Source organism: Bombus bifarius, unplaced genomic scaffold (assembly GCF_011952205.1).
Source record: "Bombus bifarius isolate JDL3187 unplaced genomic scaffold, Bbif_JDL3187 scf7180000007991, whole genome shotgun sequence".
Taxonomy (NCBI): Eukaryota; Metazoa; Arthropoda; class Insecta; order Hymenoptera; family Apidae; genus Bombus; species Bombus bifarius.
This window is the reverse complement of record NW_022884372.1, coordinates 386,126-405,179: the sequence shown is the minus strand read 5'-3', so window position 1 is coordinate 405,179 and position 19,054 is coordinate 386,126. Positions and strand designations below refer to the sequence as shown.

Below are 19,054 nucleotides of genomic sequence, written 5' to 3'. Positions count from 1 at the left end.
AGTGGCACTAAGTACATGTGCATGGATGGACCGAACGCTTCAGATTCAGATGTGAAAAAAGGAAGTATGATAATTGATGGTTTTAGGACTGACGCGATTAAATTTGTTTTAAGAAAGTGTACGGTGTTTGCCTGCAGCAAGTGAACAAGATTATAAAATAGAGGAAAAGAACATTTTTCAACGACACTCTTCGTTCTAGGCTTTGCATTGCATTTCGTTGCGTTGCATTACACTCTTATTCCGTAACATATTTAATGATAGTTTTATCTTTATATTGAAATCACTTCTAAAGGTATTATAATAAATATTCTTGCAATAATAGTTACAGTGGAACTTCGTTGTAATTACTTGTGAAAAAGATCTTTATATTTTACCTATTTTAGCCTCCCAGGGTGGTTCTTTTACAGTTACTTTCTTAATCAATGTGTAATGAGCAAAGATTGTCCATGACTGGAAACTCAGTATCCTACTTACGATCTTATCAACGCTGTGTTCATGAAAACCTACAGCTTTCTCCTGGGGTATAATATCCTCTATACAAACAAAGCAAACAGTTCTTCGCAATCACTTTTCAACCTGCAATGAACTAAATAGCATAGATGTTTTCCCTTAGTGTGGAAGTAGAATGGTGAAGTAAAAATCCCATTTTTAAAATGTTAGAAAATCATGCAGACTTGCCACAGGAAATTTGCTATAGGGAAATTGAAAAAAGGAAGAACGTTTTAAGTTCATGAGCGAAAAAATTGCGAGACACACAGTCTTGTTGTGGGCAATCGAGATCTCCTCCGAAGCATGAAACCAGCTTTTGCAGCAGTTTCCTTCGAACACGGACGAAATTTCCGCAGTGTTTCTATTTAAAGCCACTGTGTAAGTAAAATATTACGCCAGCTGCATGAAACAGGAATAAGGAAAATAAGGATAACGAAAGATTCTGCTAAAGTTAATTATCTACCCTTTTCCGTTTGCGATTATTTTCATAAATAACAGGATTATTTTTCATATCTATTATCTTCGAAATTAAGATGTAATTATCGTGAGATTGAATTTGCTTAAGATATAACAATATAATAATTCAACAATATATATAAGTGAACGTTCCACGAAAAGAATTAATGACACTTCAAACTCCACCAAATATGGATAAATCAAAATTTTTATTTTCGGGCATTAATTGTCGAACTCAGGGTACTTGTTATTTCTTTAGAATATTATTTTTTGCCTTTTTGAGACACACAGTCGATGTTAAATAAGCATATGTTTTGTTAAAGTAAAGACTGATCATTCCATAATTATGTTATCGTTAATTTCGCATATTATTGATCTACGATTTACATTGACGTTATCTTGCTTGATGATTTCAATTTTCATTTGGCGAATAGTGTAGAATTTTGTAGATTCAATAAGTGAAATGGGACGTAAAATTAGAAATATTATATCGCGAAATTCTATTTTGTTCCGAATTTGTTGCGCGTATATTGCGATAACTAAAGTTTCTCAATTCGCGTTTAACGTGTAGCTTAAAGTTCCTTTGACTGGGAGCAAGAGAAAATCCAAGTTCTGCACCCGCGCTCGCTTCTGAACACGTTTTATTATACGGCAAATGAACGAGTTTCCATAACACGAATGATGGTATCGCATTTCCTAACGAATTCCGCTGAAACTTAAGCGGTTAATATACCACAGACTCTGCAAAACTCAGACGATATTAGAAATTAAAAAACGTACGTAAATTGTCCTCGATAATGTTCAATTTTAAATTCGATTTTGTTCTCGATAAGTTAAATAAGTTAAATTTAAGCTTTAAAGTGAATTTGTTTTTTTTTTCATTGCCACTGAATATTAATCGTTAATGTAAAGAATTACAATTTTTTATGGATTCATTTTAAATCTGAAACTTTGAATAGTCTTCGTAACGCAGGTTAAAATATTTCCACAAACTTGTGATTTGAATTTATTCTGTATCAAAATACAAATGCGATTGTTTGTTTTCATTATTTCTGAATTTTACACACTAATTTAAATTTATATAAAATTTTCGTGCGTTCATTTAAAATTTGAAAATCGAGATGTTTCTCTGGTGGTGTGTAGTACTACATACATATCAAATTGTAATCGAATGTTAAAATTACATTTCAAATGCGAAATTATTATTCGATACCTAAAAGTGTTTAAAATGTTATGCAATGTGAAAATGTACACAGTTTATGATCAGTTCCTTTCTACTGTATATTATTAAACGCTCATATTACATAAACCAGTCCATTGAAAATATCGAAGATTCTATGTAACATTATTGAATCACTATAACGCAGTGAAACATGAAAAAATTGACGTAATCCGAGCACACAATAAAGAAACTAGGAAACCATCAAGTGCACACACTTTATTGATAGAGAGATCGATACTTCAAATATAGCCAAGCGCGTTTTACTCATATTATTACGTCACCTTATGTGATTGTACAGTTAATTAGGTCGTTCAATTAATTTTTCATCCTGCAATCGATGGAAAAAGCGAGAAGTTAAAATTGATCAATCTATTTCGCTGATTAAGTTGTTCTATTCCCTCAGTTGCCATTTGAGAGTTGATTTAGCTAACAACTGGAAAACAAATATAGCGCAATAGGCTGTTTTTCTATAAACATAATACAGGAAATATAAAAATACAGCACAATAAGTTAGACTTATTTAAGTTTACATTCTTCTTCAAAAGCCTTAGGACGTGTCTTATTTTTTGATAAAACTTGGATACTCGGTGTAAAATTATTAACAATTTTACTAATTATTTCAGTAAAATTATTAATATAATACATAGTAATGTATACTTTCTTTATCGTATAAAGTATCAAGTTATAAATGAGTTATCGGAACATAATTTACGCACTGTCTTTCTAAATTTTGAAGTAAACGTAATAACAGTCTTAAGAGTTTTGACCAATGATTATCTATAATCTGTGATTGTTGATCCATGATCTTACGATACATAAGTTTTAAAATATTTTGTCTCATTCAGAAAACTTAAAAAATGTTACATAGTTAGAGCTGGACGTTTCTTTAGCCTTCGGTATAGTCAAACGCAATTCGTTTGCTTAGCCCCTTCGTCCTTCCGTGGTTGTTTAATAAATTAATTATTACTAACAGATTTTGATAATGGCCAGGAGTTAATAGAAACAGAGCACTGCTTCAAGTTATAATGCGTTCAATTAATAGTCCTCTCATGAAATTAGGTCGACCGCGACGGGTTAAAGCAATTTAATTGTTCTCGCCAACTATCGAGGAGAAGTCACTTTTCGCCAAAACGTGACCACTCATCCAAACCCCCGAAGGCTTATTAATGATAGCACTAACAAGCGGCAACGGTCAATTCGAGTGAAAGCTTCGAAAAGATTCGTGGGGAGCTGGCACTACCCGATTCGTTATAGTAAACGACATTCTTCTTGACATTTTTTCTTTAACTTTCGTTTGATAAAATTCGAATTGCTATCAGCTGCTGATTTGTTGATTGGAGATGTTTCATAACCAATGGTATCGGATTAGATTAATTATTGGGTTAATAAAACCTCATAGACGTCTATCAAGTCAAAACCCACTTAGTACACGTTTGTCTGGCAGATTTTAATCGTTATATTAAGTATTAAAAGCGGGTGTAATATCGGAAAATTAAGATATAAATTTTTCCCGATTGCTTACAATTTATTAATATTAAATTTATACAAATATAAATTGGACAGAAACGATGTTTGTTTAACTGAAACTAAATGTGATACTTGTATCTATATCAAATAACTTTACAGTTATTTGGCCACTCTCGTCACAACGAATCTAACACTCTCTCTCTTTCTCTCTCTCTCTCTCTCTCTCTCTCTCTCTCTCTCTCTCTCTAACAACTCGATCAATTCTCTCGACTCTACTCTTCGGTGTCTCGATTAACTCTAACGACTCTAAGACGACTCGATTAGCTCTGCCTCTCGCAACACACACACTTTTCGACTCGCACACACTGACCTTTCGGTCGTCCCACCTTGAAACACGAAACCGTCCTTCTGATCTAACGTTGTTTATTGTTTTTCTCATACCTATGTAAGAACTAGGTGACTTTAGTCACATAGGCGCTCTTAAATGTAAACGAACCACAGAAGGACGACGTACACGGTTTTTTCTATTTTCAACCGATCTCTAGTTCAAACTACTTTACGATATTACACGAGAATAAGATAAAAAAATAAAATAATAAAAGAATAAAAATAATAAAAATAAAAGAATAAAAAAGCTGGTTTTTATTTAAAAATGTATGTAAAAAGAAGGAAATAGTTGTCCTAATTAGATATCATTAAGTAATCGACTGTAATAATAATATACGGGGAAACTTGTATTTGTTGAGCACACGCGGTAACCATATAACAAGGTATCACTCAATTGTCGAAGTCGTATTACTAAAAATAAAAACCTGGAGGGCTTGCATTAGTTTAGTTCTTTCAGGTTTTCAGAATTTTAACAGTTTCAACGATTCTCTACTTGATTACATAAATCTCGGATTCGTGACTTAAGCCAAATATTCTCCCATTTTTACCTCGTAATCATAAGAGAATTGCCTTGCTCGCCTTCGTTAGAAATTTCTTCGTCCAAAAAGCTTATTTAAGAGAACAGAGGAGAAAAATTTCAGTTTTCGAGCTGTTCGCATACAAAATTCCATCTAGACAGACAAACAGAAAAGTAATCTAAATAAAGACCATTAGAAAATTAAAAGATTTGAAAATTTGTTCAGGTGGATCGTGCGGAGAACGAGGAGGGCCAGGGAGGGGGTGGTCTGTCGACGTTTTCGGCGGGCTGCAGCGGTGCTTCCGGTTCGAGGATGGGCCCAGGGCCCGACTCCGGTAGCAGTGCTCCCTCTTCTGTTCCCCACTCATTGGCGACCTCGAGGGACGACGAAGACGAAGAAGACGAGGAAAGCAGCGGGCGACGTTCCAATGGCCACACAGGAACGCGGTGAGTCAGTTCGATTCTTTTTCTCCTTATTTTACGGTTTTAATCGGTGTTTCCCTTGGAACGATCCTCCCTACCAAACACCGCACGCTTCCTTGTACGTCGAGCGACGAAGCTCTAAGATCAAGAGCACGTCTTCGTTTTAGAGTTCTATCGAGGATCGTTGGCTGAATTCTCAGCCAAGATTGCGTGACTCGATGTGTATATTCGGGTTGTAGATCGATTATACGGGTTGGTCTATGATTTCTCCAGAATTCGTAACATCGATGATGGACTTCTTGTGGCACTGATGATTGATTTCTTCGAATAGTTGGCTGGATTTGTATGTTTCCTCTCGTTCGCAAAAAATTCATCAATATCGTAATTGTTAGAAACATTGTTCATTAATTTGAATCATTTTGTATCATCATGTGACTCATAATGCATTTTTCTCATCCTGTTGCGGTCTTTGAATCTTTGCCTGTTCTATCGTGTATTTTGATTTTTGAGATATTTCGTAATTTTGGGAAAGAAAAGAGTATTTTAAGTATCCTTGAGAAAAAGGAATCAAGCACGGGAAAATTGTCATGCAGTTACATTTTTTAGATTATGGAGAGGAAAACTTGTATTTTCTTATATTGCACTTAGTACGAAAAAATTTCGTTCTGGTTCAAGAATAATTATTATGTAATCTAATAATCTTAAATCGAACTGTAAGAACAAAACTTATTTTCAGAATTCTATTTAAGAATGGAACATATAAAACACATCGTTTCAATAATTACCAAAAATTTCTTTTTAAAGTAATATAGTTTTGCAAAATTACGAATTATTAAAGCGACTCTCGTAACCAGAAAATTCACAAACCTATCAAAGGAACAGGAGTGATAGTTCTCGTTATGAATATCTGTCGCAGAAAAATAATTTCCAGCAAGACCGCAGCAAGATTTCACTATTTTCTCATCTATCTTCTTTCTATATGTCTCCGCTTTCTTCTTCCGCCTTCTCGGAAAATGTTCAAATTTAAAGAAAGATATGACAAAAAGTGAATTTTGCCTGAAACGCGCCCCGAATTATTCGTGGCAACACGGGCGATAATCCGTACGAAGCATAGAACCCACGAGAATTTTAATTCGACACGTTGCGACCAACAGACCAATTCCAGTGGAAAATGAATTCGAGTGAAACGAGAGTGATGGCAGGAAAATACTTCGCGAATGATGGAAACGAAGGGTACGCAGATTAGAATTTTATTTCGTTCTGCGAAGGTTTTTAAATATAGAAATTCTAGATGCTAGAAGTTCGCTCTTTAATAAATTTCGGAAATATTTTCGGTAATAAAATTATCCTAGAAAAGTAGTGTTCGATATTCACATTGAATTATCGCAATATGTTCCAAATATGCAAAAAATATGTTACTTTTCGTGCAGACATTAGTTTCGAAAGATATAAGCAAGACCTATAGAATAAAATGTTTTTTAATAAAATAAATGGACTAATTAACAGTCCAACATTTGATAGCTTTACTATAAACTTCACTATTTGTTATATTACAATGGCGTTTTCAATTCAAAATTTATTAATTCAAAGTAAACTCCATCAATTAGAGAATAAGATCATATTAATTTGTGAACACTTTAATTAAAATTAATTTCAATCTAAAAAAGTATAATTAGAAACAAAATTGTTAATATGATGTTTTATAAGAAATGAAAATATAATAATAGCTTTTTAGAAAAAGTGAATGTGAAATGAAAGGAAGTAGAAATGAGATTAATAAATGCTTCGTAACAAACGAAAATTGTTTGTCCTTGGAGATTTAATAAAAATCTTCTAAGTCTTTTAATGTCCAATAGATTCGTAGAATTTATAATCCTGAATATCTTTTCGATCGTTAAAATACGTGTACAGTAGGTTTTATCAGGAGCTTATATAATAAATTCGAAATGTATACATACATACATCTGTATATATATATATATATATGTTATAATCCAACTGCAGATTTTCCTGCATTTATAGGATATTTGAAGATGCAAAAATGCACAGAATGCAGATAATTTGCAAAGATATATGAAATATCAAAAATATAGTACTCTCTATAATACCTAGTAAGTGGAACCATTTTCTACCTATATTTCATTTCTTTAACTATATTCATAAAGATATAAATTTGCATATACATCAGATCTGTTGTAATACTAAATGATATTAGTCACGTACCAAACGGTGGGAATCGAAATTGTTCAGAAGCATTGAAATTCTTGATGGCACGAAGATTAAATCAACCCTGGATTAATATCGATATCTGTGTTAGAAGTAAGTTTCAGTCCATGGAAATCAATTGCGAGTACTTGTCGCGGCGAATTGCTTGAACATGGAAATTGATGGCTAGCCAATTTACCGATACAACTAAAAAATGAGCAGAAGAGTGATTTTGTCACTTCTGATTTAAATGTATAATAATTATGTGTTATTATATTATTATAATTGTAATTATTATAATAATATTATATGTGTAATAATTATTCTCGACCCTTTACGATACTCATTTCTTTAAATTAATTTCCTATTCTGCTGTAAAAGTACGTGTAATTATAAAAATATTATTTACACATGAAACAGAGAAAAATGCTTTTCCTAAGGAAATAGCAGCATAAAGATTCTCTTTACAAAACACTCAAAATAATTGAAATAGTTTCAAGTTACACAGAAGCATATAAAAAAGCGATTGGCACGAGAAGACATTAGTTTTAGATTCAACTATTCAAACAAAATAATATCAAATCATATATTTGCTAATTTCTTTAGTGAATCGTAATTATACTATATCTGTTATCAGAGAAAAATATCAAGGAGATCGTTCAGAATCATTCGTTTGATACAGGAAATACCTTCGATTCAAGAAATTCCTACATTTCCATTTTTACACAGTTTTAGATTGCCTTTGCAAAATTTCTGGAAATCGTTCTGCTGGTGGAATTTTTAAATAGAAATGCTCAAATAGTCGACATTTCGTTACATTAATGATGCAAGAGAAAATATCAAGGATGTGTTAAATGTCACTTCCATTTCTCTAGACATTCACCGTGCGCGTAATACAGCTTCTTGTTCGTGGAGGTAAAGCCCCATAACATAGAATTCCAGCTTTCTTAGCCGATGGGGACAAGTTTTGTGCTTGCAAGCACGTAACTACGAGTACGTGATATCCGTGACAGGAACGTGCACAAAACGTGTCACCAATTTTGACAAGTTTCTTGAACGTTTTACGGTTATATACTTGGTGAGAAATTGCCTTCTTATAAAGACGATGTTCTATCGAAAATATGTTTGAAGTGACACTAATTTCAAGTACCTGGCGAAGGAATTTAACGATGATATAAATTTACTAGGAAATCGTACTAGATTAATTGACAAACTTATCAAAGAGTATAGTTCCTTTCATCAAGAATCAGCTTTACTAATATTCTACGAAACAGTAAAAAAGTTCAACTGATGGAATTGGTCAATATATTGGCAACAGAACAAAAAGTAACGCGAGAGGAAATTTTCGGATAGCTCTATTCGAGTCTGCACGAAGATATTGTATTTTTTATTTCACACGATGACACGAGAGCGTTAATCCGAAAGACAGATACTGTCGAACAGTCAGATCGAATCGACAATTTGCAAATTGAAAATGAAACTAGGGATAACAAAAATGGTGCGTTTCGTGCGCAAACTTCGTGCAACATTAACAAAGATGAAATGAAAGGAAGTACAGTTACATTTACTTCCCTCTAAAGTGAAATTAATTGAAAGTAATCTGTCTCAAAGAGAAATTAATTAGATCTAGCGAAAGTTGAATTATTCACTTTGCGATAGTTCACGTGCGTTACGCTCAAATTATTGCGCGTGTCGCACCGAAGGCGAAGATTGAAATATTTTTGAATATTTAACACAATAATTAAAATTCATTCATTCAACTACTCTAAGCCCTCCATAAAATTAGAAAGTGATGCAACGAGATTTTCTTCAATTCTCCGTGAAACAGATATTTTCTGAGCAATCTGCCTTAATTGACACTGCTGTACCAAATTTTATTTTTGCAACAAATTAACTATTATTCGTTTCTTTTTCTTTGCAAATTCATTTTAGAGTAAATACTATTACGATACAAATTCTGATAAATGAGATATATTCTTTTGCAGTAAGAAGTTACTATACGATAAAAGGTTCGCTTTTCAAAATGAAATAAAAAAGACATAAAAATTTGTGTTTTTGGCTTTTCATTTGTGTAAAATACAATAATTATCTATTTTGTCTTTGTGATATATTTATTTTATAAAATTACTCGAATACTTTACTTTAATTGCATTATGTCACTGAACATTTTCGACAGACAAATTGACTGCTAGATTTAAAAAGCGACAGAAACGTACTATCGTGATCGTTCAATTTAACAGTCTCTCTCGCAAACGGGTCGCATTTTTTACGGTCCTGTGTTACGCATGTGAAGGGAAATTAAGGTAAATTTGCTGGGACTGCTCAGTCAACGTGTAAAATGAGAATGAATCTCGCCTCGAACTGGTTTCATTCGATTCACTTGCAAATTAACGTCAATCAGTGCTTTTTAGTCGACACTTGATTTCCGTAACAATAATTACAATCCGCACTGAACCAGCGTATAATACGCGGAGGAAAAATAAGATAATATTATTTCAAAATGAAATATTATACACATATGAAGAAAGAAGAAACTGTAACTAAACTCAAGAATATAATTGTGTAATTATATAAGACATATAATTATATAAAAATAAGTGAAAAATATTTAAGATTCTATTCCTACCTGATTATCTTCTTTTTAATTGTAATACCAAGGTTGTCATCAAATTATAAAATATAAATGAAAAATTCTGGTAAAAAGAATCTTTATTTGAGGCCACCAGGAGGAAAAAGATAAAAAATATATATATAGTAAACAAAATTAAAGTCGTGTCATCAGCTTGGTTCAGAAGTAATTTCGCAGTCTTTTTCGCGTTATACCACAGCAGACAAGATCTTTTAATACCATTAATGAGATTTAATAACGTCGATGCTGTGTAGCTCTCGCGAACGGCAAGTTAATTACTTTCAAGCCAATTACATTTTATATTCGAGTGCGACGAGATACGTGGCTTGCCTTAGCTTTGAATCGAAGCATCCTTTTAGTATCTAACTGACACGTTTTTACACTGCATGCATTAAAAGCTAAATTCAAAAAATGAAAATTTATAATCTAAAGACGACGCAAATGTTCACTATACAGGGTGTTCGATAAGTGGGTAAACAGTTCTGGAAGGACAGAACCATTTCGACAGCCAAAGAGAAATGTTAGGAGAATTATATAAAGTTGGAATTAATTGTAGACTTAGTATAGGTTTAATTGTCAATAACAAAAAACAAAGCTGGAAACGCAATTCCTTTATTCTTGATTTTCATCTTGTTTTAGCTTCAAGCATCAAAAGAAAAATTAAGAATAATTGCATAAAAACCACATATAGATGAGTTAAAAAAATTTCATGGGAAATCAATAGAAATTAGGTAGCTCATTCCCTAACAAAGTATATGCTTAATTACTTGGACTACGTTGTTACTATTTCCAGTCAGACGCAATAAGGGCATACCATCTGGGAGCTTTAATCAAAAGTCGAGCTCTCGAAAGACTTTGCAACAAATTCCTGCAACTTTGATTTAACAAGCTTTGCCGATCCTCGAGTAGGAAGTCGACTCGAATCTCTACGTAGGCGTATCAAGAACTCCTCATCTTCTCGAATCAGAACTGTCGTTTATTCAATGTCGAGTTCCTCTGTGTTCAATGCGTGTTCGTACACCAGTATTTTTATTCTCTTTTATCATGTTGCAAAGATATTACCACTTATTTTTGTTGAACATTTTTGCACATCGCAATCGGATAACTATGTCGTACAGGATTAAACTACCACGCTTAGTTTTATTAAATTCTTGTTCATTGTTACGTCTACAGATACGAACCAAAATAAGAATTATTTTGTAGCCAACATTTCAAGTAGTATATGTAGTTATATTTTTTTTTATTTAACAAAACTCGCCTCTCTCTTTCTGGGAGAAATTTGCGAAATAAGAATTTATTTATAATTTCTCGCGGCATTGCGAAACAAAAAAATATTGCTTGAATATATCAAATTGTTTGAAATAAACAATTAATATTTCTTATTTGGAAACATATTATACAAGAAACAATTATTAAGAAATAGGAAAATTATCAGGTATTACCATAATACTTGAGCGATACTTATTCAGAGCTCAAGTCAAAAATAGGTGAAATTTTTCTTTATCGCGATTTGATTATTTTACTAAAACATTCGAAAGGTTAATTTGAATTACCATTACGAGTTTTGGATACATCACAGTTTGTGTTATAATACTTTATTGATAACATAACCCGAAAAAAATTGATCCTATGACAGAAACATTAGCGATGAATAACTTTTCTAATTACGAATAAGAATAATTAATCACCATAAATTAACTACCTTAAAAGAATGTATAAATGAATAAAGTATAAAAATAAAAAAATATAAAACAAAATGAAAGAAAAGATAGAAAATAACATATAAATTTTTATATATGGACTATATGAAGTGTAGTTTTTGGAGGAATGAATCAATTTATTATAACATATATAAACGATAGCTTAATCAGTCTAATACTAAAAAGCAAACCGTGACATTCGGAATCCAATATTAGCTGCTTCGAGCTATCCGTCACTACCATCTGTGTTAAATCTATGATTGTCGCTGCCATTCCGAGACTATAAATTTAATATGACTATATAAATACATCGTTTGATTGTAATTGATTTTCTTATCATCTATCGAGCGGGCATTATTGTCTTGGATAAGATCTTTAGCGTCGAGATAAATGAACGCTTGGGCGGCAGAAAACTGGATTTACAAGCGTGCTCAAAATATAGTTCTTGAGGATGTATAAATCATTGTGTTGATTAGACTATTGTTTGGAACCATACGGATTCCCGCCCAATAGAAGTGACATAATCTAACGGTGTCCTCTGACTATTAATGTACAGGGTGTCCTATAAACGTATATCCTATTTCACTTTGTTTTCGAGTTATAACGGGTCTTCCTTTACAATAAAACATCAACGTATGAAGATCACTGACGACATAAAAACATTTGGTCAAAAAATTAAACAAAGTTTCTAGTAAATATGAACCACATCTGCACAACTGGAAAAAGCAAAATAGTCATTGATGAGGCATCTGCATTTATTCTTGGATACCTGTATATTGTCAATATTTCAAAGTTTTCAACTAAAAGGATCAATACGTATTGTCCATATAATATTGTCGACATTTATTGACGAATCGCGTTTTCGTTGAGAATTTTGAAATGTTGACAATATCATTGATTGTCTGAAGGCACCCTGGGACACTAACATGGTGTTTCATAGAATTTAGCAAAAAAGATCCGTGAAAATACCTCTTAACAGATTCTTCACGCTACAAATAACGCAACTTGAAGCACGACAATCGCGTAGTTCGCTCATAGTAAACGTAATTTCGCACTATTTCCCTCTTCGTCCGCCGTTTTCAACAGAGGGAATGGATTGCGTGGTAATTAGAGCGAGAACATTTTTTCCGTGCGCACACCGTGGCCGACGCTTCGTATTTCACATAGAAAATCCCTCATTTTCCATCAGATTAAGGCCAGCTACGTGCCAGTTCTGTTTCACGTTTCGCCCCTGATGTTCCATCATATACGTGGCCGTAATTCGTCCACCATCGTGAATCTGGTCCAGACTATAATACAACCGTCTCTCCTCAAATCCGCGCGAAATTACACCGGTACGAACAAAAAAAAAAAAAGGGAAATACATGAATGGGTGAGGGTAGCCGCGTAACAATGCGATCAAAACGAGATACGTGACCGAGAGCAGAATCGCAAAAGGGTGAACTGACGCTTGAACGCGACGATTTCGAGAAATACCGATGGGTGGAAAATTTTCAAACGATTCGATCGATGTTGTTGCCCCTTGTTTGCTAGTCCAGTTGAAACCGACCTCGATTATTTAACAAATTGACTGTCATGTTGCTGATTCACGTTTGTTACAGTGCATTATTTGCAATAACTAAAATAAGATAAGTTTCATGAACTAAAAGATTTTCAACGATGTAAATGACTCGGATAAGATTTTCTGAAGTAAGTGCGCAAAGACAATATAATATTTCGAAAAAATTAAACGTTACGATGCAGTATATTTGTAATACATTGTTGTATATTTATGAAATGCAATTACGATTATGGAATAAAGAAAGTCTATGAAATATGGTTGATGATCAAGATATAACGTAATTTCCCGAGATTAAAAAGTTTGATGAGTGCGCAGGACGATCAAAATAAAATACAAGTTAGATGGATTAAAAAGTTTGACGAAGATCAAACTACGATATAACTTGGAAAGATTAAAGAGATGTAGAGTGCACAGTGCACACTCTGATCAAAATACGGTTCATCTTTGAAAACTTGAAGTTTGACGGATGCGCGGAAAATTTAAACTAAAGTACAAACTCTTAAAACGATATAATTATCTCTAAACGAATATGTAAATTCACGATCTCCAGTTGTATAAAAATTACGACTAATTTAGAAAATCTATTCAGATCAGTTATTTTTGATCAAAAATAGTGAAACTTCTCTAATTTTTCTCTCAAATCTATCACTTATGGGAAAAACACTGTAAATTAACAGCGTGAATACTCTGCATAATATTATCTATTAATTGTTTTTGTCAAATATAATTCCATTTCATAAGATTATAGAGTTTCTTCGTAGCTATCTATTACACCTTCTTTCATCAGCCACTGTATCTGTATTGTCTGCTGTAATGTCTAATAATTGCATAATGCACACAATGTTCGGCTTCAATGCTAAATACATCAAGATCAATATGAATTACCACGCGTGCAGTACGAACCATGCAATTTGCAGAATCAATATCTGGCCAGTGCATTAGCCAATGCCATAGCTCATAATATCCACATTAATCTGACGAGGTAGGTTCTTGGGTATAGAAACATATCGGTGTCCATCTTAATGCAAGAAGTCGATCTTTAAGAGTATCAGGGAATCACAGAGGAAATAAAAGTTCTGGTTAACCAAATCCAAATTTATTACTCGTGATCGTTCTATCTCTGTGCTTCGTGCGATGTATCGCCCCCCTCGCTTTGTGAATTTCTCAACGGAACATTTAAATGCATTGAAAATTTATTGGTCGACGAATCTGATGGAATGTGCGCCCGTCGATCATTTCCGATGTACGAACAAGATAGATCGAAGCGTTGAAATTTTTGAGAAATTGCGAATTGCTGTTTGTTTAGAAATTGAAACGTAGAGAAATTTATAATTTACTAGAAGAAACATGAAGGCAAGAAGAAGAAGAGCGACTTGCGAGGAATCAAACTGAAACGTTTACAAAATATTCTTTCAATTCCTTCGAGAGGATTACATTGAATAATTTTGCTTCTTGGGTGGAAGAAGAATTGATCGAAGATTTCCCTTTTTTTCTAATTGAAGAGATGAATAAAGTTTTTTAGAATTTGAAGTAAGTACAATTTTGCCCAAGGTGCTTCAATGAAGGTAAATTTTAAAATAAAGTAAAATTGAATACGGTAGATCCTCATTGATCCGAACAGTTCGAGGATAAAGCAGTTCGTATTAGAACAATATTACAATGTAATAAAAAATCCATAAATTCTAAAGTTAAAATTCAAATTTACAGAATATCGCTAAAGAATGAAGAAATTACTGACAGTATGACATATTAATGTACGAAACTTAAAGCGAATATTTTGTACGCTTCCTCCTTTTTACTTGCATCTCGCAGCTTAATGTAAAATTGTAACATGTTAATTTTTCCCCTTTTCTTAATACTTCTCTTCCTCTACTCATGACGTCGTCCTAGCGTTTCGACATTTCCACCATGATTCTCATTTTGCTCACGAAGACCACCGTCATTAGGTATTCCTGTAGACTCGATATCTCGCGAACTCTTGGCTTGCCGTGTTCCGCAGAAAGGTAGGTCTCAACTAATCACGTTGACCGACCACTCAAGAATACATAATGGTGCCGAACATTCATTTTCATGACTCATCAGTGTCGATCGCGTATCACCCACGACGAAAGACCGGCGAGAAAACATTACGATAAAAATTGAAGAGAAATTTTCACGACTTCGTTAGCGTCGATCGTGTTCTCATTGAGAAATCGAAAACTGAAAAGGAATTTCCTCAGCGGATGGTAGTGCAGACGTTAGTTCGGTTCATGGAAAACAAATGGAATTGGTGTTCCGTTGAATCGGATGATGAGATTTGCCATGGGAAAGACAAACTCGATATTCTACAATGCGATGGAGATGGACAGACGGACACAGAGTAAAATGAGTGAATGTGATCGCGTGCGTGCGAAATTACATTAGTGGAAGGATGCTGGAAAATTGAAAGAGTGAGAGATAAAAGGAAGAGAAAGGGTGTGTGCGGAAAAAAGAGGGAGAATGGACGATCAATTTTTATTATTTGACCTGTTAACGATCCCCATTGAAGAATCAAAGGTTAGAGCGAGCTCTTGTATATGGAAACGTTGAATAGAAGGCTTTAATACAATATGCCGGATACTTGAAGCGAGATGGTAGAAAATAAAAGAGTTTCACTAGCAAACGATCAAAATCCACATCAAAAAAAGAAAGCAATTTAGTTACGCTTCTCTTCTCGGACGGTATTATAGAGTAATTCGGGTCATTTGAAAGAGAGAGAGAGAGAAGAGAGAGAGAGAGATGCTTTTGGCATGTTACTCTACGTAGATTGTTTACAATGAGGGAGAAATACTGTCGCCTCGTAACCTCGTGCATTTACATTTACAACCGAAAGACAAAATTTTCTTAACCCCTTGCCTTACAATCTTTTCATTTTTAGTAATTGTTATCTGTTCGTAATTGCAATGCTATATTAAATATAAAGTATGAACAAATTATATCCAATGACGTATTGTGGTTATGCATTAATCGTCAGATAGAAAAATTGAAATTAAAGTTGGAGTCTAAACTAGAAATTTATTAAGAAATAATAAAATCTCCTTTTGCTGTATCGAAATCATAATTCGTACACGAGTATACCACAGTATTATGAGGCAAGAGATTGGGCGATTTTCTGACATTATTTTCGGCTTAAATTGTGTAATCATTATGAACGTAGAATCACGCGATCCGAGTTTAAGGGGAGTCGTTAATCTTCCTTGGATATTTAGAAATATTTTGATTTCTCTGCACTGCATGATATTAAACATGACAGTTTAGTATTTTGTATATACAGAATATACAAATAAAAAATTGGACTTTGATTTGTGAGTAATTAATATTATAAATAGTACACTAAATTCAGATTTTTATACTCAGTATCTTAGAAATTTTAACGCACCTTTTGTCGTAGATTCGTTCGATTATCAAAGCACATTTAAGACGTAGAATTATATTCATGGCTAAGTTCTATATATTAATTAGCAAAGAAATATGAATATCACACAAACAATGTTTATTGCAATATTAATGACTTAAAATAAAGAGCATGGTCGCACAAGTTTACTGTAACAGCACAATTAGTATAACTACGTTATACTAATCAAAAGGAAGATTAATGAGTCGTATTTATCAAATAACGTGTATTCTGACAACGAAAGCATTAAACATTCTCCCTAATTTATTGCAGCATATGCGATAATTGTAGTTGGAACCAAAATCTTTGACTGTTTAAAATTATTCAATCATACTATGTATTTTGTCATGAGACCAAGTATGTTTGAGTGTTTAGTAGAAGTCTTTGACCAGCTAACAAATTATAAATTAATAGAAGGATATCTGATTTCATAGTTATTCGATGATTATTCTTTAAAAAGTATAAATGATAATATCAAAATTATGAATATTTTGTGCGATTAATTGCTATCTTGATAACGCAAATAATTTTTTACATGTATTTTATATTTTTGTAAATTTCTTTTCAGTATTTCAGGAAGTTAGTTATTATTTCCGGTTTATCCTAAATTATTCCTTATATAGTCTGTACTTTGATTCCAATATTCATTAACTCTTAATATCTACGTTAATAAACTAATCAACACCATTTTCATTGTTAACTGGTTATAAGTGTACGTGTCTTAAATCCAAGTTATCGAAAGAACATCCAACAACTGTTGAAGTCGCTCGAATGGTTGTCGTTCGCATGTACGAAAACAAAATCACGTATCTAAAAATATTTGGAGAAACCTAACATAAACGATCAAAGGCATTGATCCCAACTATATCTACGAAAACATACACACAAAGAAAGAAGAACGTGAGGGTATGTGTGTGAGCGTAACATCTCGACGAAACCACTATGCTAGTGAGAGTGAAAGTTTGTGCGATTGTTGAAAGGTGACGCTGAAAAGTGGTGGTGAGACAAAAAAGCGAGCGAAGAAAGGAAAACCGAGAGAAAGGTGGAGAATGAGTGAAAAAAAATGGAGAGAAATGGGAAGAAAGGAAAAATGAGACGGAAGAAAGAAAAAATGGGAGGAAAGAGAGGAAAAATAAGAGGGAAGAACGAAAGAAAGCGAGGAATTCCCGCGAAGTCGAGCGAATGGGGCTAAACGAGAGGGAGAGAAAGAGAGTGAGAGAGGCAACCCGTCGGGGTTCTGTCTTCTTCGCAGGTTATCGGAGCTGTACCGTCGAGGCACCTTCTCGAGCCACGGAGAGTCTTTGGAGAAGGACGCCCCGGAACTGAGCGCAACCTCAACGACCTCGGAATCCTTGGAGAGCAATGGCCTCGATACAGAGATACCAGCTGCAGCCAGGAGACCCCGTAGTACAAGGGGCTCGCAAAAATGGAGTAACGTACGCGCCGTCATGGCGCTATATTCCTCCCTACGCAAGATCAAGAGGTACTCCCGTCATTGCTCGATATGGACGGTAACCTCTGAATTGCACTCTCACCCGTCACTCTGCAAACTCGTTTTACACGCCACTATCCACTCTGACACGTGTACATTGCTGTACATACATGATGGTATACAGTGGCTCACGCAAGTATTCGAACACTTGCCATGGAATTTCTTTTGTATGTTAGATTGTGTAATGTGTTCTTAGAAGAAAGTCTCTCTCGAACTTTATTAATCAAAGTCGGATTACATTAATGTTTTCTTAAAAGAGCACGTCGAATCTTGTTACTTTTTGCGTAAGGTCTATCTATAATCAAGATGTAAGTTTTAATTTTTATAACATTTTTCGAGGTATGTGCATTAACGAACGGCGAGTAAAGTTTTACTCAACTTAATATTACGTGCATTATACGAAATTGTGTGAAACTTTGTTAGCACTTTTATGGGACACGACTATCATGACTGTAATAGTACAATTCGAAACTAATGGAAAAATATATATAGAAGCTGCGAGATACCTGCTGCAAATACACGTCTAGTGAAAAACGAATGTACGTCGTGGATAGCAGTCTGAAACAATTAATGTTGATAAAGATGATCTGACCAAATATTTTGGATTACTAATACAGCGAATATTTGACTGTTCAAATAGCTTGGTAATTTGTGTGAAGTGTATGCTTCCAGTATATACATTTTGCATTTTGCACCGGCGCAGCATCGAAGTTACGAATGAATTAGGTTGCTGAAGGTTGTATTTTGTAACTTCTATATATATTTTCAATTTCGTTTCAAATTTTACCAATATAGTTGCGATAGTCGTGTTTTGTTACAATGCTAATGAAATTTTAAAATGTTTCGTACAATATATACGTAAAAAGTTTCTAGGAGTATGCGAACATGTTCGTGAGTCACTGTGCATAGCACACACAGACGGTACATTTTTACGAACTCGTAGCTACTTACACGGAAGACAATATAGCTATTGCTCGTGGGTTACGGTTCAATCGTGGACTCTAAGGGATGGCTGCATTTCTTAGCAGAGGTCACGAGATTTAATAAAGAAAGTTTTGGATAAAAGTGTACATTTAAACGTCCAAGTATCGTAT

At 33.8% G+C, this 19,054-nt stretch overlaps 1 protein-coding gene across 7 annotated transcripts in view; it reads left to right on the top strand.

The window, feature by feature from the left end:
- The window catches only part of LOC117205475, a 202,616-nt gene that overhangs the window by 116,644 nt on the left and 66,918 nt on the right, over nucleotides 1–19,054 (top strand). For 6 of the 7 annotated variants that reach the window (XM_033443898.1, XM_033443899.1, XM_033443897.1 and 3 more), the window contains 2 exons: nucleotides 4,765–4,985; nucleotides 17,721–17,951. In XM_033443898.1, coding sequence (XP_033299789.1) covers nucleotides 4,765–4,985; nucleotides 17,721–17,951 — 452 coding nt within the window. The remainder of the gene's footprint in view (nucleotides 1–4,764; nucleotides 4,986–17,720; nucleotides 17,952–19,054) is intronic. The other variant, XM_033443902.1, reaches the window with a different exon arrangement.